The 21,751-nt window shown below is 35.8% G+C and overlaps 2 protein-coding genes across 6 annotated transcripts in view; one reads left to right on the top strand and one right to left on the bottom strand.

The window, feature by feature from the left end:
* The window catches only part of LOC123685129 (protein dachsous), a 332,634-nt gene extending 324,229 nt beyond the window's left edge, over positions 1 to 8,405 (top strand). Inside the window, exons 8-13 of one of the 2 annotated variants that reach the window (XM_045624720.1) lie at positions 483 to 985; positions 1,387 to 2,446; positions 2,504 to 3,218; positions 3,327 to 4,756; positions 4,875 to 5,166; positions 5,252 to 8,405. In XM_045624720.1, the coding sequence (XP_045480676.1) occupies positions 483 to 985; positions 1,387 to 2,446; positions 2,504 to 3,218; positions 3,327 to 4,756; positions 4,875 to 5,166; positions 5,252 to 7,904 (6,653 nt within the window). In that variant the 3' untranslated portion in view covers positions 7,905 to 8,405. Of the gene's footprint in view, positions 1 to 482; positions 986 to 1,386; positions 3,219 to 3,326; positions 4,757 to 4,874; positions 5,167 to 5,251 lie in introns of both variants that reach the window. The other variant, XM_045624719.1, reaches the window with a different exon arrangement.
* Positions 8,406 to 8,574: 169 nt separating this feature from the next.
* Positions 8,575 to 21,751, bottom strand: part of LOC123685130 (mitogen-activated protein kinase kinase kinase 11-like) — a 49,601-nt gene continuing 36,424 nt past the window's right edge. For 3 of the 4 annotated variants that reach the window (XM_045624722.1, XM_045624721.1, XM_045624724.1), the window contains 8 exons: positions 20,136 to 20,311; positions 19,275 to 19,446; positions 18,098 to 18,283; positions 16,089 to 16,262; positions 13,626 to 13,718; positions 13,158 to 13,296; positions 12,310 to 12,608; positions 8,575 to 12,102 (listed from right to left, as the gene is read on the bottom strand). In XM_045624722.1, coding sequence (XP_045480678.1) covers positions 11,360 to 12,102; positions 12,310 to 12,608; positions 13,158 to 13,296; positions 13,626 to 13,718; positions 16,089 to 16,262; positions 18,098 to 18,283; positions 19,275 to 19,446; positions 20,136 to 20,311 — 1,982 coding nt within the window. In that variant the 3' untranslated portion in view covers positions 8,575 to 11,359. The remainder of the gene's footprint in view (positions 12,103 to 12,309; positions 12,609 to 13,157; positions 13,297 to 13,625; positions 13,719 to 16,088; positions 16,263 to 18,097; positions 18,284 to 19,274; positions 19,447 to 20,135; positions 20,312 to 21,751) is intronic. The other variant, XM_045624723.1, reaches the window with a different exon arrangement.

The following is a 21,751-nucleotide window of genomic DNA, read 5'->3' as shown; positions in this document are numbered from 1 at the left end:
TTGAAACAACTTGAGTTTTGCATAAGTAAATAAAAAATTTCTTGAGCTAACTCATGCATCTCTGTCATTATACCATCAGATAATATTGATATTGGGTAGGTGAAAACTCACAGTCAAACTCCACCAAATACTTTGAGTTTGACTGTGAGTTTTCACCTACCCAATATCATCACCTCCACTGTATGTCATGGATCGCCTCCGTTGGATAGATAATATTGATTTTAGGGTTTTTTGAATATCGATAATTGTTGGCACGAAATCGTAGAGGAAAACAAATCAGATCAATTAATCAAGAATTGATTCAAACAAGATAATTATAATGAGATGAAAGAACCAATGAACCTTTCTGTAATATTCACACTTAATTAATAGTCGACAACATTCTCAACCTTCGAAGAATTTCAAATGATTAATATTTTTCATCCCGAGTCTCCTAATCGCCAAGATCCCACAGAATCTGAATCAAACAATTATCCTTCCAGGACAAATCTTCACGAAAGAATCTCTGGACCGAGAATCGAAAGAATCGTACGACATCATCGTGGAGGCCAAAGACCAAGGGTCCCCATCTAGATCCGCGAGGGTCCCCGCCAAAATCCACGTTCTGGACGTCAATGACAACTCCCCGGAAATAGTCGACCCCCAAGAGGACGTGGTGAGCGTCCGCGAAGAGCAGTCCCCTGGAACGGAGGTCGTAAAGGTGAGAGCCATCGATTCCGACGTGGGGGAGAACGCCTCCATCACCTACTCCATCGTCCGGGAGAAAGACTCCGACGGTTACGACGCCTTCACCATCGATCCTGTTTCTGGAGTGATCAGGACCAGGGTCACCTTGGACCACGAGGAGAGGACAATCTATCGGTTGACCGTCGCTGCTACTGATGCTGGCACGCCTCCCAAGCAGAGCGTAAGGAAGCTGAGGGTTGGTGTGTTGGATTTGAACGATAACAGGCCTACATTCACTAGTTCGAGCTTGAGTTTTAAGGTAAGTTAAATCTTGAGGTGATAGAATAAGAGACAGAGGCACTGAAGCAGATTATTCACATGAGTAAAAAACGCTAATCTTCTTTTGGAGAAGAAAAACTGTATCCCAAAAAGACTTCTCAATTTTTCAGCTGTTAAATCTCTAAAACTGATCTCAGTTTGATAATGAAGTAAAAAGCCAACTGATCTCTTCGAGATCGCTTGATTTAAAATGAACAGAGTTTCGCCAGAGTCTTCAGTTCTCTGGATAGGCAGATGGTATTTGTTGCCTCATTTTCCCCAAGCACAACATTTCTATTTCAACAACTGGAACCTCTCTCTTGACAGCTCATATTCTAAAATCAAATATCCTCATTGAATTACAAAAAAAAAAACACCCATGAATATCCTTAATATTTCCAGGTACCGGAAGACGCAGGAGTGGGTCACACCGTAGGTTCTGTCGCTATTTCCGAATCCTTGGACCAAGAAAACGCCATCTATGGGAGTACAGGCGGCCACGTGACATACACCTTGACTTCCTGCCTCAATGATCAAGTGAAAGGTGCCTTCGATATAGACAGGACCACAGGCTTCTTGATCGTCGCCAAAGAACTGGACAGGGAATTGCAGTCCAAGTACCAACTGGAAATAAGAGCTTTGGATACCAGTTCCGTAGATAACCCACAGAGCAGTGCGATAACAGTAACGATTGAAATCGAGGATGTGAACGACAACTATCCCAAATGGCCAATGGATCCAATCACCATAAGTATCAACGAAGATGCTGATCTAGAGTCGGTTATTCACAACTTCTCAGCTTTTGACCCAGATAGTGGTAGCAATGGTGACGTGAGATACACTCTCATGAAGCAAGAACCAGATAGTTCAACCTTCTTGATAGACTCTCTCACAGGTCATTTGATTTTGAACAAACCTTTAGACTATGAGAACGTCAAGGAGTATTTTTTAGTAGTTGTTGCCACTGATCAGTGTCCTAATATCACCCAGAGATTGAGTTCTTCTGTTACTGTAAGAGTACTGATCAGAGACGTCAATGATAATGCTCCAAAATTTGTACATCCCATAAAGCATTCAATCGCAATGGAACATGGAATTAGTGTCGGCATGGCCATCACTCAAGTGGTTGCTACTGACGAAGATACAGGTGAAAACGGTAGAGTAACGTATATACTGTCTGATGAAAAACGAGATGGCTTCTTCTCACTTGGATACGACACTGGAATCCTGACGATTTTGAAGCCTTTAAAAGAATACCAGAAAACCTATTCGGTTAACATCACAGCTATGGACCAAGGTCACCCCCAAAAACGATCTAATCTACAACTGAAGCTCAACTCTGAAGATTCTGAGGACAGCGGCCCAAAATTCCTGAACTCTGTTTTCAAAGCTAGTGCTTCTGAAGATGCTGCTATTGGTACATTCGTCACCAAAGTCACAATTTCTGGTTCTTCAAATCATGGTGAGTTTTATTGCTTCAATTTCATATATTCTAGACTGATGATGTTTGTTTTTGCAGATGCTAACTTGACGTTCTACTTACCTTCCGAAGTGGCTGATGATGCTTTCTCAATAGACTCCGAAGGAAAGATAACCGTTGCAAATTTTTTAGATCGTGAAAAGAAGGATGTGTATAATCTACCTGTATACATCATCGACTCCTCCAAGTCCTCAAAAACACTCTTCGACGTTGCCAGCCTTCTGATAACAGTTTTAGATGTCAACGATCACGCGCCACAATTCAAGAACGGTGCTTGTTACCGGTTGTCAGTTCCAGAGAACAACGAATACGGCGTAATCCACACAGTAACAGCTGAAGACTCGGATGAAGGCTTGAACGGACAAATCACCTACGCCATCAGTGGCGGCAACGTCGGAAACAAGTTCGGCATCGACGCAAAGACCGGAGATCTAACTGCAAAATCTCTAGACCGCGAAAGCTTCTCCAGGTATCACTTGACGATCTTGGCGCATGATAGGGGCAATCCTCAGCTTCAGGGTTATTGCAACTTAACGGTTTTCGTCGAGGATCAGAATGATAACGATCCCAAATTCGACGAGATGAAATATTCGAGATCTATCAAAGAGGACATTGCTGCGGATACATCTATACTTAGAGTGCACGCTTCAGATTCCGATATTGGAATCAACAGTAGGATCATCTATTCCCTGGCCAACGAGAGCCAATGGTTATTTCGGATTGATAACAAGACTGGAATCATTTACACTGCAGGGTGAGTCATTTTCTAAACGACCTAAAGGTCTTCCAATTATGTTTTACTATTTTCTCCCTTCATGTTCCTTAGTGTTCTTCGAGTATCATAATTTGTATTTTATTTCAGGTCATTCGATAGAGAAGTCAAAAGTGTCTACAAATTCTTGGTGGTTGCCACAGATTCTGGAAAATACAATGCACGTTCAACAAGAGTACCAGTGACAATCTTCATCGAAGACGTCAATGATAACACACCAATCTTTTCCAAATATCCCTTCAGGGAAAAAGTATCGGCCTACATTCAACCCGGTCAGCCTATTGTCACCATCCAGGCAAAAGATTTAGACATAGGAAACAACGCAGAAATAGTGTATAGCATACCTCAAGGACATGGGCACGCCAAATTCCGTATCAACCCGAACAATGGCATCTTAACCGCTACCCAAAGCTTGGCTAGTGAAAACGGACAGATAATCTACATCGAAGTTGTGGCAACAGATAAGGGTAACCCTTCGAAGAGTACCACAGGTCTTGTTGAAATTACGGTAGGGGACATAGCAGAAGAAACGCCCAAACTTGTGTTTCAAACTAGCAGGTACGATTTATCACTGATGGAAAATACAGAAGAACATCAGCATGTGGCACAAGTGGCAGCGGTGAGAACAGATGGAAGGAGACAGAAGATATCGTACTCTTTCGGAAGTGGTAACGAAGAGAACATCTTCAGTATCAATAGCGACAGTGGGTATATCCAAGTGAAGAATTCGAAGCAGTTGGACTTCGAGAAGCACCACTCTATTCACTTGGTGGTTGAAGCTAAGACAGATGGGTACCCTGCTCTTCGAAGCTATTGTGACATCGTAGTCAACCTTACGGACCAGAATGATAACGCACCAAGATTTTCACAAGAGCTCTACACGGCTTCTGTTTGGGAGGAAAACAACAAAGGAACATTCGTTCTTCAGGTTGTGGCTCTCGACGACGACGGAGGTCAAAACTCAAGAATTAGGTACCACATAGTCGATGGAAACCGAGACAACGCCTTCAAAATCGAGCCTGCCTTCAGTGGAGTATTGAAGACGAACATAGCATTGGACAGAGAGATCAGAGATTCGTACAGGCTGACTGTTATTGCAACTGATGAGGGTATACCTCAGATGACGGGAACGGCGAAGATAAAAATAAATATTCTGGACGTGAATGATAACCATCCAACATTTCCCAAGCCGAAAACCATTCAAGTTCCTGAAAACACCAATGTGGGTAATGTCCTCACCACCGTGTCTGCCAATGATGTTGATTTATACCCATCTTTAACCTACAAATTCTCTGAAGATAACAGTGCTGAGATCAATCAGTATTTCAGTATCGATAGATTTAGTGGTAAAGTAACCTTGAGGCGAGGACTGGACTATGAGTCTAGACAGGAATTCACCATGAAGATTTTGGCTTCGGATTCTGTACATATTGCTGTGACAACCTTAACTATTAGAGTAACCGATGTCAACGACAATGCACCAGAGTTTTCTCAGAACTCCTATACTGCAGCTTTGCCAGGTGAGTTGAAGTATTATATTTCAATTTTATACTATAAATGTCATTTCGTTCGAACTTATCATGATCTCTATTCTTTATTACTTCAAAGGCATCTAATAATATGTTTTTATGTTTTCAGAATATTTAAATGGTACACCTATAGACATAATTCATCTCAATGCAACTGATATCGACTCAGAAGAGAACGCACTTATCAAATACAGTATACTTGGTAAACCACAGGGCTTTACTATCAACTCAAATGGTGTTCTTCAAGCAAACTTCACGAACTTTTCGAAAATTTCCGAAGATATCTACTTGATCGTAAAAGCTGAAGATTCTGGAAAATCTCCATTACATTCTTTGACCTCCGTTAGAGTGAAGTCCAGTGGATCAATGCCCGATATTGGAAGAAATAAAAAAGAACAAAGGTATGTATTAAATGATACTATTTCACAATCATCAACAATTCAGTAATAGTTAGAGTGGTTATTACATATTGTGTTTTATTTTTAGGCTCAATATACCTGAGAATCTCCAAAGAGGCAACATCATCCTAAAATTACCTCCAACCTCACGAGAGTCACTGCCATATGCAATTGTAGAAGGAAACGAAGATGGTAGATTCGAAATTGTCCCCAGCCCTTCAAACCTGATTCTTGCAAAACCTCTGGATAGGGAGACGAAGGATTTTTACCACCTCAAGATTTCGAATGGCGAAGAAGAGAGTCCCTCCATGATGAACGTTTTTATAACTGTCGAAGACTTCAATGACAGTCCTCCTGTCTTCAAAAGTGAAGCTTACAAAATAAGCATACCGGAGAATACTCCTCAAGGCTCTTCAATATCTACGGTTTCTGCCTCAGATGCAGATCTAGCAGGAACACCAAACTCTGAAATAGAGTATGAGATAACATCAGGCAACGATGAGGCATGCTTCTCTTTGGAGGAATCGACTGGTGTACTCAAAGTCAATAAAACTTTGGATTATGATAATGGAAAACAACAATATATGCTCATCATAAAAGCCTGTGACAAAGGAACAACACCAATATGTTCATTTACAACGTTCAGAGTAGATTTAGAAGATAGCAATGACAACATGCCGAAATTCCCAGTATCTGAATATCTGGAGTTTATTGGTGAGAATGAACCTGTGGGCACAGCAATATTTACTGCTCAAGCTACTGATTTAGACAAGGGCATTTATGGATACCTCAACTATTCCCTGGCAAGTTTACCTTCCAGCAATGATGACTCATATAAGATGTTCCACATTGATTCTTCTTCTGGCTTAGTCGTTACCAATGCGGTGTTCGATTATGAGCAAAGAAGCAAATATATTTTCATCGTTAAAGTAACTGACAGTGGAGGTTTTTCCAACTCTGTCAAAGTCAGAGTAGAAATAGAGGGCAAGGATGAATTTTATCCCCAATTCACGGAAAAGACTTACAAGTTCACCCTGGCTACTTCAATCAACCTTCCTCTAGGATTCATAGTCGGCTACTTGCAAGCAACTGATAGAGACAAGGGAGCGGATGGAAGAGTGGTGTACCAATTGACAACTCAACATAACTTCTTCAAAGTTAATCGAACTACTGGTGCTGTTTTGATAAAGAAGAAATTGGATAGTTCAGACTCACATGATTTAGGCCGAGAGGTTAGTCTAGTGGTATCAGCCAGTTCTGGGCGGCAAGGCTCATTGACCAACATGTCAGTTGTCGAAATCATCCTAGATCCTTTAGCAGATCCAGGCACCAATTTGGCCATAAACAGAAAAGACGGATCCAGTGTTGTAACAGCAGAAGATGGTGCTTTCAATTGGGCTATCGCTTTGTTTATCATCATAGTCTTGATAGTGATGGTTTTCGGAGCAGTATTCGTCTTTCTTCACATGAGAAATAAGAGGAACAAAGGTGGAAATAAATCTCATCTAAACTCGGAATCAGCCAACACTTCCAACAACTATGTGGATCCTTCAGCTTTCGATACGATTCCTATAAGAAATCTCGGAAACAACTCCAACAACCAAAACCAATTCGCCCCACCAAAGTATGATGAAATACCGCCATATGGGGGAGGTCATCCAGCAAGCTCGAACTCTGGAGCAGCTACAACTTCTGAATTATCAGGTTCTGAGCAGTCAGGTTCAAGCGGAAGAGGATCAGCTGAAGACGGAGAAGACGGCGAGGATGAAGAGATCAGGATGATAAATGAAGGTCCTCTTCAAAGAGATCCAAGAATGATGTGTCAAAACGACGACGACAATTTGTCAGATATGTCAGTGAGAAATACCCAAGAATATCTAGCGAGGTTAGGAATCGTGAACAATAATAGTAACGCAGCTGCTCAGACAGCAACAAGGCTATGTTCCGATCCTAGAGCCGGAAGTAGCAAAGATACCGTGCATCACCATCCCTCAGTTCCTTTAGATAGTCTGAATATCTACGATGAGGAACGAAACAACGATCACGACATCAGTAACTTTTATGCTAAATTGAACGATGTAGCCGGAAGTGATAGAGCTAGCTCGACCGACGAAGGTGGTGGTGTAAATCCTGGTTTGGACCACGTTATAGCTTTAGCCTCCTATGGAGAAGTCCCCACAGTAACTCATCAACCTTCTATGAATGGTTCCCTGAGTTCAATTGTTCACAGTGAAGAAGAACTAGCGGGAAGTTATAACTGGGATTATTTACTGGACTGGGGTCCTCAATATCAGCCTCTAGCTCATGTTTTTTCCGAAATAGCAAGACTTAAAGACGATACCGCTTCCGTGAAGAGTGGCGCGAGTGGTAATTCTAGTGTAAAAAGCAAAAATTCAGTGGCCTTGGCAAAAAACGTTTCACCGCCTATGATAACAAGTGTTGCGCCAAGAGCGATTACTATGCCAGTGTTGAGTGGAAGGACATCCAACCATCATACCGGTGGTCACAACCAAATGCATCTGTTACCCAGATCTCCTATCAGTCATGATGCATCAGGTGCACCCTTCAGTACGTCGTCTGCGATGTCGCCTAATTTTTCACCGAGTTTATCACCTCTAGCAACAAAATCGCCAAGTATTTCGCCCTTAGTAGCTCCAGGATTGTCGACAACGCACCACGTCATGCGGCAACCACCTCAGAACAGGAATAAAACTATCGTTGAAACAGAAATGAGACTTTAGGGAGAATTTAAACTTCTTTTCTCGGCTGTGTAGTAGTTACGAAAGACTTTTTTTTCAATGTGTAATTATGTAAATAGTAATATTATGATCCTGCCATTTAAAGCCATTCTAATGCAACGAATGTGACTCGTTTGAATGTTTTTGTAAACTTATAAGTTATTCAATTTTGTAAATATGTAATATTCTTGTATGATCAACTTTTGAAAATAGTGTCATAAATTAATTTTCAAATTAATATGAATTTCTTTTTTTAATTCACCGAAATATCGACATGTTTTAATTATTAAAAAACTTTTTTGAAGAATGTGAAAATCTGTGATTGTGTTGAACACTACCTATTTTTAGTTAAGTATAGCCAAAATCTGTAATATTTCATGAAATGAAATTATCTTGTATGTCTTTATTAGGAAACGAATTGTCAAAATGAATTGTAAAAATTGAATCATCAAAACAAAATAAAGAACAATTGAAATAAAATGATGAATAAAGAATAGCCAATTACTTTGAGTTTCTTTTCCCTAAAACCAAAAATAAAAATAACAATCCACTAAGCAATGATTTCAAACTACAAACAGAAAGATATTGCCACATTCCTTTGTATCTTAAAAACACTGCCAATATTTTCCACAAAAATTTAGCGTAGTTCCCAAAAAATAACATAAAAACAAGATTCTGTATATTCATCTATTCAGTTTGGTATAGTTACAAGAGTATTTTCAAGCATCATTTTCCATCAATGAGGAAATGTATTTACATTATATAAAATTAAAATGAAAAAGTAACATGATTTTCCATATGGAAGCCAACGTTACTTATTTAGTTAATATATTCTTATTTATATGAATATTTACATCATTACTGGGTGATCAAATTCATGCGTTGTTACTCAAAAAATAACAAAATGTTAATCGGGGAGTTGATTATTGTTTATTTCAGATTCAAAACATGGTCCCATTCAACACTATTTCAATGCTTTTTGAGTACCAACTGTATTTGATGAAGAACAAAGAAATTCTAACAACACATCTAGTGATTGAAAAAAATTTCGGTACATTATCCATGATTTCAATAAATAAAACAACTAATAATTCTACAAATATCAATAAATATTTAAATGTCATCTCGATACTCGCATGTTACGTGGGAATTTCGAATAAAAAATAAATTAAAAAATAATATTTTACAATAAATCCAATGGAATGTTATATACAGTCTTTTCACATCGCATAATTTAAAAAAACGCTCATGTTGACTGACTCATAAATAAAATTTGATACCACTTCCTCAAATTCAATTCATGGTAGAAAAGCGAGCATTCTGAGTATAATCTCATAAGTACAAAATTTACAAAAGCTACTGCCACAAAGGATCAATGGATATAATATATTATTATCTTCCGAACAGTGTTGCTGGTCTTTTAAGAAACAAAAGTTATAAATTTGTTTTATGTTGCCTTTCATTCATATTTTTATTTGCAAAAAAAAAATTAATCAAGTAATAGTGAATATTTTGTCACACAACGCTTTTGGGAAGATAGTAGATATTATTCCTTGAGAACATCTTTCAATTTTGATACACTATCCAAAATATTTAAGGCAATATCTACCTAGTCATAAACATGATATAAATTGAATTATTAAATTTTATAATTGCACAAAATGACTATATAAGTTTACGATTATCACCATCAAAATGTGAATTTTAATGAGGCACTATGGATTGTGAGTAAAATTAGTCAAATTCCAAGTTCTCATAATCACATTCATATAATATATATAATAACAACATGGTGAAAGATCATTTTCAAATCGCACTTCAGAATGTACCAACAAATCATTGAAGAAATATCTGAAAGCTAGTAAAATGGAATTTATGAAGTCTGCAAATATAACTTGAAGAAATGCATTACAGTAAGCTTCGAGATTTGTGTTTATTTGTCTACTACTTCTTCGTTTTTTTCTACTAGGAGTGATTTAAATCAGACTTGAGCTACTGTATTCACGAGAGGAATGAGTTTCGAGATCAAATATTACCAAAAAACAGTCAAGATCAGCTTGAGAGAATACTGATATTTAAAATCACTTGCCGAATATTCTGACGCAGCTACTTTACTAAATAGTAAATATATTTAGTCGTAACACAATGGCACAAAACAGTATATAATTATGTCATGAATACAATCGAATCAACAACAATTTATACAATATTTGAAATATTTTAAGAATTCAATGATAACATTGAAAATAGTTCGAATATATTGAATTAATTTCTACTTGATGAAATGAATCAATTGAACATCAATTTTTTTTCAATTCACAATGAAGGTGGGTTCGATATAACTGTTATTGGAAAACTAGCACCAAACAACACTTGAATATCAACAAATATCACATCTATGAAACAAAAAACCATATCTTACTTTCACATAATAAATAAAGACGATTACTATAAAAAGGCGATACCAATTTTCACAAAAAATTAATGAGAATTTTACTGGATATACAAACTGAATGGTAAAATCAAGAGTTTGATACTTTTGAGTTTCAAGAAGATTTTTCTGTGAAAGTTCAATTCTTGTATTGACATTTGAATTAACAGTTCCACTTAAGTATTAAAAATTATATAATAAAAATTATGTAAGTATATTCTTTTTTATGATTTACTGTGAAATTTCGTAGTAATACTATAATACTGAATAGACAAATAGATTACAAAAATGTAGTTCTTTTCAATACTTCATAAAGTTTAATTGATCTGATATGTTTTCATATTTGTTACGGTTCGCTAAGTACCTAAGACCTGTGAATTACTAAAAATTTTTGACAGAATACCTTCACCAAATGATCTCAGACAAACATTTCCTTACTGTGACCTTTTTTGAGCAAATTTTATGTTTTTCCTTTTCAATATGATTCAAGTTTGTAAAGATATTTTCTCCATGCAAATTGTTTAGTCATTTCAGAATTCGGCTTGTAGGATTAACACTTCTTGAATTTGATTGAAGTCCATCAAATATTCTGAACTATAATAGGTATATCGCCGAGAATTTCAGAGTGCTTACTAACAGTTTCCAATATTCCAGGTAACCTGCTTTGTATATACACTTGCCACTTGTCATTGGTCAACAGAATTTTGCCTTGACAGAAGTTTTGGAGGTTATTACTGGTTAATATCTTGCCATTTTTCTTTCATGATTTTTTTCTATAATCTGAAAATTAAAATGACAAATGACAAGACGAGTAGGAGTGGTTACCGAACTCGACCAGAATAAAAGTGCGGTTACTCTGGTAATAGATAACCGAAACTGAACAAAAATGATTTTCTTTAACACTATTCATTATGTATTGCAATATATATTTGATTATTGATTCTGATTGATTAGTATCTACATTAAATACAAGTTGTTTGGTGCTAGTGCCAAGTTAGAAAAGATAAAAATCCATTACCAGTTCTTATTATTGCATGAACTCCCTCTCCATTTCAGCAAAACTAGGCCTCTGCCTAGTCCGTCGCACTTGTAAAGGAACAGTAGTATCTTGAGCTTGTCCAATTATGGGTAAATCTCTTAGAGTCGTAGGAGAAAACCTTACTCTCGAAACAGAGCTATTACTTTCTTTTGCCGAAACATATGAACTATCATCAGATGTTAAACTGTCTGGGGGAGTGGGGTTTGTAGGAGTATTCCCCCCCGAATGGCCTTGACTAGTTTGAAAGTTGTTACGTTTGAGACTTGAGCGAAGCTTGGTGTAACCCGAAGTAGTTTCTAAAGTGCTAGGCCGTTCAAAATTACCAGAACGTTCGAAACTAATGTCGTGTGAACTTTGCCTTTGGAAATTATTATAATCGTAATCATACAACTGTCTCCTTACAAAATGAGTTGGGGTATGTGCTAAATCTTCTTCTAACCTAAAACTAGGATTTATATTGGATCCACTTATGTTTGTTGAGCTAGCATTGGAAACGTTCGAAGGAGTCCTTCTGTGAGTTTGCAGAGGTAACCTCTGGGGTGTTCTTGAACTACTATGACTACTTATACTTGATGGGTTGTCATATGCATAGTCAGTGCCATAACCGTATAGTGTAGTACTTGTCCCGGTAGCAGAATACTCTGAGCTGTATCCTCCGTAGGATTGATCTACATAATGTCCATAGGGGATGCTTTCTACTTTGAGAGGTGCCATTTCATGCTGGTAGTCACCTAAAAATTAATATAATGGGTATTTCAATACAAATAAGAGTAACCATAACACCACAAAATAATTGGAAAAAGACATTATGATGATTATGATTTTTTATTTCAATCGATATCTTTGGATATAGATCAAAATACATGTGATGAATTTTAATTTCAATCTCGAATATGTTACGTAGCTTTATCAAAAACATGCAGTTCACATTTTATTACCTGGAATGTATATTGTCGCATTTCTTTCATAAGGCCCATACATTTCAGAACCATCGTTGCTGGTAGAACTTGATTTTCTTCTCGGAGAAGGATTAGGTGGATGATGTTGAGGTGAATCGGTGAACCTTAGTGGTCGTTGGTCCTCCGGTTGCAAATTTATCAGTTGTGAACCTGTCAGCATCGGACGATAGTGTTTTGTGGGCCCGTGGTAAGTGTTATGGTTGTACCCTGAAGTGGTTGAGTATTCGTAATCTTGATTTTCAATAGGCCGCCAAGCAGGTAGATCGCCAAATTCAGACCTTAGAAAAGTAGGTAAATTTTTATAATGTGTTATAAAATGTCAATATGCACACATACTGTCCAAATATCGAATTCCACATTCTGAACTCACAGCTTCACAACCTTAAGTTTAGGAAAACTATGAATATCACCATAAGGTCGAACAGGTAGGCTTATCATTTTGCCCAAATGTATAATTTTCAAATTTTGAGTCAGATTAGTCTCAAATGACAAGGTCCGACTCACTGGTGCAGAATTCGATGTCAAAATTGTTCAAAAAAGTGACAAATGTCATTGTGTTCAAGCATCATTCTATTATGTCATGGAATGTCACTGGCCAGGAAGTTTTGACTTCAGATTTTTAAAGAATTTTAATGACGAGAGCTGTCTTGATCATGCTCTTGTATTATGTGAGGATTGTAAAAACAAAACTTGAAACAGTAAATATACAGGGTTAGAACTATTAAGAGGGGCACTACAGGGATATCGAAAACCGTTAGAGATACAGGGAATCTAAATAGTTCTAACCCTGTAAAATCAGACCATGTACTAAAGATAAATTTTCTCACCTATTAGGTTGAAGTTTTGGATGGAATGGTGAAACATTGGATAATCTTACATCATAGCCAGATGCCACTCCTGCTAACATTGCAGCGATATTGTACAGAACAAGTTCAACTATACCTAGCTTTGGTTTCACTCTCTGACCTGAAATAATTCAAAGTGTGGGTAACAATTTGAGAAAAACTTGAATTTTAATTGAAAAGTAAACGGTATTGATATTTTCGATCAATTTGTTTTGTGTGTTATCTATCAATTTATTTCCTACTTGAGAAAGTCTCAAGATTCAATAGAAAGAGAAACATGAAATTCATAAATCTCATTTATTGAAATATTTATATATTTGTTATATTCTGTTTCTAAACTTATCAGAAGCTCATCCTTTACTTGAATCAATATATATTCATTTTTCTTTTTTTCTTCCTGTAACACCTTGTTTCTAATCAGAACTTATTATACATTTTATATCCACTTACCTTCGCCACTATATAAAGTTGGAAAGGGCACGTTATGTCTTATTGCAGTCGGTATAGGATATTCAGGACCCCAATCCTCCGGTGGTACGAAATCTGTGAGGGCAAACATAAACTTTCTCTGATTTTTACACTAAGAAATATCATTATTATTCACTATGCTACTACTTCCAACAAGCTGTTAGCAAACCAAAAATATTTAATATCACTAGAACAAATCAGCCATAAGAAAAAACCTGCCATAAGTGAATAACAATTGACATTTTTCTGATTTTTTCGAAAGTGCTACATATAATCTTATGCATCAAATTGAATGCAATGTAGCAGTTAATTCAATATTTTATTTCATTATTTCGTTCAAAATATTTTGCTGAATCATTAATTTTGAAATCAAGAGCGATTTCTCTTTCAATCAAGAAAATTCGTAATTGGAGACAATCAGGAAACGAGTTTAGATTAGTTTTTCATCGAAAAATAAATTAATAAAGCTAGTTGAAATGTAAGTATGTATTCTCAATATATAATTTATTGTTTGAATTGATTTATTGTAAATCTTCGGTGATTTTATTATGTTAAATTTAAATATATACTCCATTTGTTATAGAAAATAGCAATTAGCAAGAACGTGCGAGAAAAAAGGACATGCGTGTGTAAAATAATACAGCAAATACAAAACATCAATACAGAATTTATTCAAACTCAAATTTACACCAAAATTAAACCATCACCATAATAGCAAACCCATTACAGATACAAACTATAAACAAAAAAAAGAAAATATATATCAAGAACTGTAATATAAAAGACTTAACTCATAATAGTGCATGACTAAATGATTATAGTTTATAAGCTAAACTTAAAATACACTACAGAAATAAAATAGGAAAAAATAGTCGACCATAATTATTACTGTGAAATAAATATTAAAACAAACATGAATGGAATAATACGAATAAATGATGGATGAAAAGTGAAAGACGAAAAAATAAATAAAAATTTCGTAAGAATTTATCACATAATGGTAATAACAAAGATCGAACAATCTAATAAAACACAGGAAACTTACAAATACTATGTGGTAAACTTTCCACAGATATGCCTTTGAATAGAATGTTTTTATTAATACAAAATAAAAGATAATTAACAACACAAGAATTTTGTTTATTTTCTACTCTGAATAACAAAAGTTGTCATCCAAAATTCTGCAATGACTATTCAATGACAAATTCAAATTATTTCTTTGAAACGAAAAAGAAACCCTGTAGATATCTATGTAATAACACTTTTGGAATTCATTGAATTAAAGAGAGGCATGAATTGAAGGCCAGAAAAAAAAAAACATGTGAATTATATGGATTTCAAAAATTCGGAAATACATGAAATTCATTAGTTTTTGTGAAAAAGTTAAAACGACGGCATTTTTCTGGCAAGAGAAAAGTTTTCTATAGTGAAATCAATACTCTGACTTGATAACTTTTTTATACTTATAGGCTTACAAATTAAGTTTAGCGTCCACATTTCCTGTGCTCTTTTTTTAACTTTTTTCATAGAAGCTTTAAAAATCTCTCAGAGCAGAGGAATGTAGTAAGATGCTTAGGGATTTGAAGAACAAGGATGTTTCGACGGGACTAACACAAAACAAATTCTGTTCAATTATAATGAATTCTTTTGATTTGACTTTTTACTTTTATTGTGCAATATGCATTTGTAGCATTTCATGGAATATTTCATTATTTCAAGTTGATATTTCTAAATATAGTATTTTCAGTGTTCAACCAAGATGTTGAGGTCTTTAATAAGAACTAACAGCACATTATGGATTTCCTCCCTGCATGTTGTTTGTTGTACATTTAACATGAACAGAATTGATATTGTGTAATTCAATTCATTATTAGAAATTAGAAGTATTCAATTTTCAGAATTGGTTTTCGAATTCTTATACACATGTCTATAATAATTCAATTTTTGAATCTAGGAGTAATCCAAGTATATTTTCAAGTATACCTGAAGTGGAAAAAGTTGAAATTCCATCAAACTAGTTCATTGTAAGCCTATATACCATATAAAAAGTGGGAGAGTACTGCCAACATCTTTTCTGTCTTAGAAAAGTCTCTATATACGGTCTATAGATTCCATTAAGTTAATGTTACAAATCGGTTCTATCACTGAAGTCCATCGAATTACTAACACCTTTAGCAACTACAAAACTATTAGTCGAAAAGATCGATTCATAATGGGAATCGGCTATGTTACCTATAGACCTACTCAGTCGATTATTGCTACCCAATCCTTTCTTAGCCGAAGCATTATTGCCCATCGGAAGGCTGTTATTTCTAGTGTTAAGCCCAAACCTTTTTATCTCACTCAGGGGAGTCAAAGCTTTACTTAGGAAAAGTTGAAAACCAGAACTCTTAACACTATCGGTTGGGGAGGAGTTGTTATTGTTTCTGGGGGGAGAGCTATTACCTATTTCGTGAGGTGATTTGCCTCCTAGAGGTGCGCGGGTCTTATCCAAATTAGGTGCGCTCTTTGAGAATATACTGCGGTTCTGAGCAGGTCTGAGCATGGTGATTTGACCCCTTTCCCTTTGGTGACAAGTGGAGGGACCCCAGGTTTTGCCCTTGACTCCGTCAGCGGGCACTGAAAATTCAAGGCTCACTTTTTTTTGTCTTAGTTAAATTGGCAGTTTTGCTTTTTTTAATTTCCTATAGTGGCGAGTGTGTTATTTTATGGATGAACATTCTGAAATTTTGTTTATTGTATAATTGAGACAAGAATTGCAGTGATACTTAGGTATAATCTGCAAAACGAATCGTTTTAAGGACCAAATATTAACAATTATACAGGTATGTATATGGGTTTAATGTATGGAACGCCTCATTCATCTGGAAAACAGAGATCACACGATTTTTATAGATTTGGGTCTGCAATGATCTGGTGGTATTTACATTATTGTTAGATCTTTCCTTTTTTCAAAATGATAATTAACTTTGTAATTTCAAATGTATCATCCTGTATATTATTTGCCTATTGAAATACTGATTATGTTTTTATATGTTCTTCCTCGAACAAAAACTCATTTAGTTTGCACTTCTTAAAATTGCCTTCATTAAAAAAAAAGGCTTTGGGAAATGTACTGAATAAAACATAAAACTAATGCAACAATAGTATATTCTAAAACAAGTTGCAGAATGGGCTCCTATTCCAACACGAATGCGAAAGTTTTCGACGCATGAGTGTTGGACTTGCCTTCTTCAACGAGTATTAGACAATATTTTCTCTATTTCGGTCAAGTTTTGTGAAATATTGTCGAAATTCAATGAAAAATGCAGATTATACATTCTAGTGACTTTTGTATTGTATCTTGGCAGATGGTATGACTGTTACGAAAATTGACAGATTACAGTATTCGAATTTGAATCGTACGTTATAAATTTTGAAATAATTTATAATTACGCATTGAATTCGTGAATTATGTCTGACAAAACCGATTTAAGACCACCAGGGAATCAAGGGAAATTGCGAATAATGTTGCAAAACATTTCACTATAACCAAAGTATATTATTTTGACAATTGACGTGTGTTGAAATTTGATAGGATCGGAAGTCAGTGTAGACTACCACAAAACGAAAAATATAACTGAAAACAACGCTATAATGAGTTCATTACAGCACTGTTTTTAGTAATGCATTACGATGCTGAAATAGAGAAAATATATTATCTAACCTGAACACTGAATAATGCTTATTTCTTCTGAACTGAAAATAAAGATAAATACATAACATCACATAACGATATTATGTGTTTAACCTCAATGTCAGTAAAGAAACTGAGTATTTACGTTGCTGACTCTTTCAGTCAAAAAATATATTCAATTTTGTCTTCTGCGACATTTCCGATGACGCTTTTTTCAAGTGAATAGGCTTCACGATAAAATATAAAATCAGCGTTACACAGGTAATACATTACCATCCGCAAATAGAAATTCAGAAGAGAAAAAAAGGACTATTCTAAAAAGTGAATAAAAAAGCTTATACTGAACAGTGATGCCTGAAAAGACTACAAATATAAAACAATCGTAAATATTCACGACTACTGTAAATCACACAGTAAAAAAAAAAATAACACACTTTTACTAACCTACATGGCTATCATCCATGCAGTTTTTGAAAAGAAGAAAATATCATGCCAATAGGAAAATAAAACGATCACAAAACTGCACTCTATATAAAATTGAAAGATAATTCAAATATCAAGTGAATATAAAAAATTATCTGCTCACCAATAAGGAGCCGACTGGTTTTCAATAATTATTATTTAGGAAACAATAATTATAAAAACATATGGAACTTATCAACCCTTAAAATAAGAAGCTTAAGCGAATATTTTTTTTATAGAATATTGTCGCCGACAGATTATTTTTCATATTCACTCTGTGCAATCGTTGAATTCACATTCAACTCCATTTACTCACGTGCTATTGCTCGGAGCCTGGGGATTGCTGGGCTTCCTGGTGGACTGTGGGGAGTTATAACACCAGCCATAGTTTTAGGATCTACAGTATGTTGGACAGTTATTGTATGCCTAAAATCCGAAGGGTAACCTATCGTAGTTCCTGGTTCTTTCTTCAGTAATTTCAAGCGAGATTTATTTAGCTTTCCTGAGAAAAAAAAAGAAGAAAATGGAATATCTCACGAAATTTAATAAATAATTGAATATACTCAGTTACATAAGAAGTATTACTCACAGAAGGAATAATTTCTTCAATCTGATTTCGGCTTATTTATAATAATAAACCTTGAGAATCGCATGAGTAAAAAAAATATCAATCCCTTCTGAAATTTTCTCAGTTCACGTGTAAGAATTTGTGGAATCTAAAAAAAATCTGTCGGTCCGTCGTCCACAGCTTTTATCGGAAACACTAAGTGCTATTCTCATGAAATTTAGTAAAAAAAATCTGTTGCCAAACCGCATTAATTTTTCTAGCTTGAAAACTCAATACAAGTTTTGCTGGTTTGCAACTTCCAAATTTCAGTTCGATTGGATAAAATTCTATATGGGAATAGAGTCCAATCCAATCGTTTCAGACCACTCTTGGTTCAAAATTGAAGAGAGGCTTTTCAGTGACCATTTCGGGACTACCATTGTCTGTAGAAAAGGAAGACCTGTTACTATGTGTACCCTATCAGCGCATGATAGCCTTTGGACTTTTTTTATGCCATCCACGATTAGTGTTTCCTTCAACTGCGGTTCAATGTCGACAACTTTTGAACTGTCGCAAAGAACCGCAACAAATGGAGCAGAATGAATCAACATCCTGATCAAAATAAGAACATAGAAGAATATTCGTGGAAATTTAACAAAAACAAATTATAAATTTTCTTAGAACTGGTGAAAAATATTCCTCAGTACTGTTTATTTCATCAAAGGGACCAACAAACACATTTTTTTTAAATTTCATATATTATTATTATTTTTATATTTTTATTTTTTTAATTGAATATCAATTTATGTTATCGTTTCTCATTGATCCCAGGCTACCACATCTGTTTCAGAAATCATTCCTTCTGATAACGATTTCGAGTGATACATAGTAGATTAATGTTCTTCTCATACAAGTGAATATTATTATCAATTTGGATGTAACTCACCTTTCCTCTTATTAGGCGTAGGTGTTTGTTGCGTTATTATAAAATTAAGTTCTCTTCTCAGAAGGTCGAATTCTCGGTCGTGCAGTTCTTTTTCTTTCATTCGTAATTGTTCCTCTTGCATCTTCTGCAGCATTTGCGCTTTTTGGAGGTCTTCTTCCCTACATCGAAGTTCCTAGACGAAACGAAAATAATTCATGTTATCAAGATATAAGAGAGCTTTCGAATAATTGATATTACCTCCTCGAACGTTTTGCATTCCTTCGCATATTGAAAAGCAGCAAAGAATGAAGGTGTGAATAGTTAGAAACACAAATATTCTTTCGTTTCATTCAAACTATATACAGGACATATATATTGGCATGACGGACAATTTTTTATTCAGAAAAAAGTACCACCTCGAGCGGGAATCGAACTCGCAACCTCCGAATCATTTGTCCAGCGCTCTAACCGATGAGCTACCGCGGTAGCTTAAAATTGTCTGCCATGCCAATATTATATCCTCTCAATTATTTTCAGACGAAAAATCATTATTTCATATATACAGAACCAGCAACAGTGGCGAGGTGGTCCATATATCGAGTAAGGAAATAAATAGGAATCATATTTTTTATATCTCCCCAAATAGAGATATGGAACACCCCGCCACTGTTGCAAGACCCTGTACAATCAAAATTACGATATAATAATAACCGAACAAGCTATATGTATAGACACACATACAACTAAATAACAAAGTAATGAGATCCTTTGTGTCGTATGGCTGGAATTCTGCAGGAACAGATGAGATTTCCGAGGCACGTTCGATTTTTAGCGTGTAATAAAGAGCACCGGTATTTTAAGATCGATAGACTACAGACTTACCTTTTCTTTTCGTCGTAGTTCCAGAAGGACCTCCTCAATTTCTTGCCGCCAGTCATCTTGCATGATGTGGAAACTTTCGTGTGGTGTTTGGGTAAAGGACGAGTGAACTATTGAATCTAAAGACTCCAGTATTTGTTCGAAAGAAGGCCTTCGGTGTGGATCAGATTCCCAGCATCCTGAGGAGGAAGAAATAAAGGGTTAGACTAAAGTAAACGGGGGATTTCATAACACAAATATATTTATTGAAGCTGTACAGGGTGGTTCGAATTTTATATCTAATGATGGGATCTACAGAGAGGCTCGAAAATGTGCCATCCACTTTTATATAACTGCTGTAGTTCACTTCGAATTTGAACCAGGCTGTACAGGGTGGGCACATTTCGATGTGCGAACTAAAGGTTGTTTTTTAGAGCTATAGAACTTTAAATTGCAATAAAACAACGATGGATTATTCGATTGACATGAATTTTATTTATCCGCAAGATAATCTTGTGGCATTACATTTTAAATATGATTTCTGGCATATGATCGCCACGGCTGGCTCGGATGTAGTCCAATCTGGACGTCCAATTTTCGATGACTTTTTCCAACATTTGTGGCCGTATATCGGCAATAACACGGCGAATGTTGTCTTCCAAATGGTCAAGGGTTTGTGGTTTATCCGCATAGATCAATGACTTTACATAGCCCCACAGAAAGTAGTCTAGCGGTGTTAAATCACAAGATCTTGGAGACCAATTCACAGGTCCAAAACTTGAAATTAGGCGGTGACCAAACGTGTCTTTCAATAAATCGATTGTGGCACGAGGTGTGTGACATGTTGCGCCGTCTTGTTGGAACCATAATGGTTGTTCAATTCAGGAATGAAAAAGTTAGTAATCATGGCTCTATACCGATCACCATTGACTGTAACGTTCTGGCCATCATCGTTTTTGAAGAAGTACGGACGAATGATTCCACCAGCCCATAAAGCGCACCAAACAATCAGTTTTTCTGGAAGTAACGGTGTTTCGACATACACTTGAGGATTAGCTTCACTCCAAATGCGGCAGTTTTGTTTGTCGACGAAGCCATTCAACCAGAAGTGCGATTCATCGCTAAACAAAATAAAATGGACGTAGTGCGCGATACGTATTTCGCACAGAACCATTATTTTCGAAATAAAATTGCACTATTTGCAAGCGTTGTTCAGGCGTGAGTCTATTCATGATGAATTGCCAAACCAAACTGAGAATAAATCACTTGACAGCTGTTAAATCGGTCGCCATCTTGAACAGTAATGCCAACTTAAAGTTATATACCTCGAAAAAAAACACCCGTTACAACTTTTAAACCAGAGGAGATAGACAAAATCTGATAGCCTATTCTCGTTTTTTTTTTTCTGAGAAACTAACAAAAGTAGTATTCATATTTGGCCAACATCTTTTGTTGTCGAATTATAAGCGAAAATTGGAAAAATGGCGATATCTAAAATCATTCATATCTTCGCTAATACTGATGATAGAGCTCTGAAATTAAAACATTATACAGGCACATTTTTACGTATAATCCAGTGGCGTGCTGGGTTTTTAATTAATATTTCATTTATTTGGAGATTTAATTCATTTTGTGTTCGT

The sequence above is a fragment of the Harmonia axyridis genome, chromosome 7 (genome assembly GCF_914767665.1).
Source record: "Harmonia axyridis chromosome 7, icHarAxyr1.1, whole genome shotgun sequence".
Taxonomy (NCBI): Eukaryota; Metazoa; Arthropoda; class Insecta; order Coleoptera; family Coccinellidae; genus Harmonia; species Harmonia axyridis.
The sequence above is the reverse complement of the archived record's forward strand: the minus strand, read 5'-3'. Positions and strand labels throughout refer to the sequence as shown.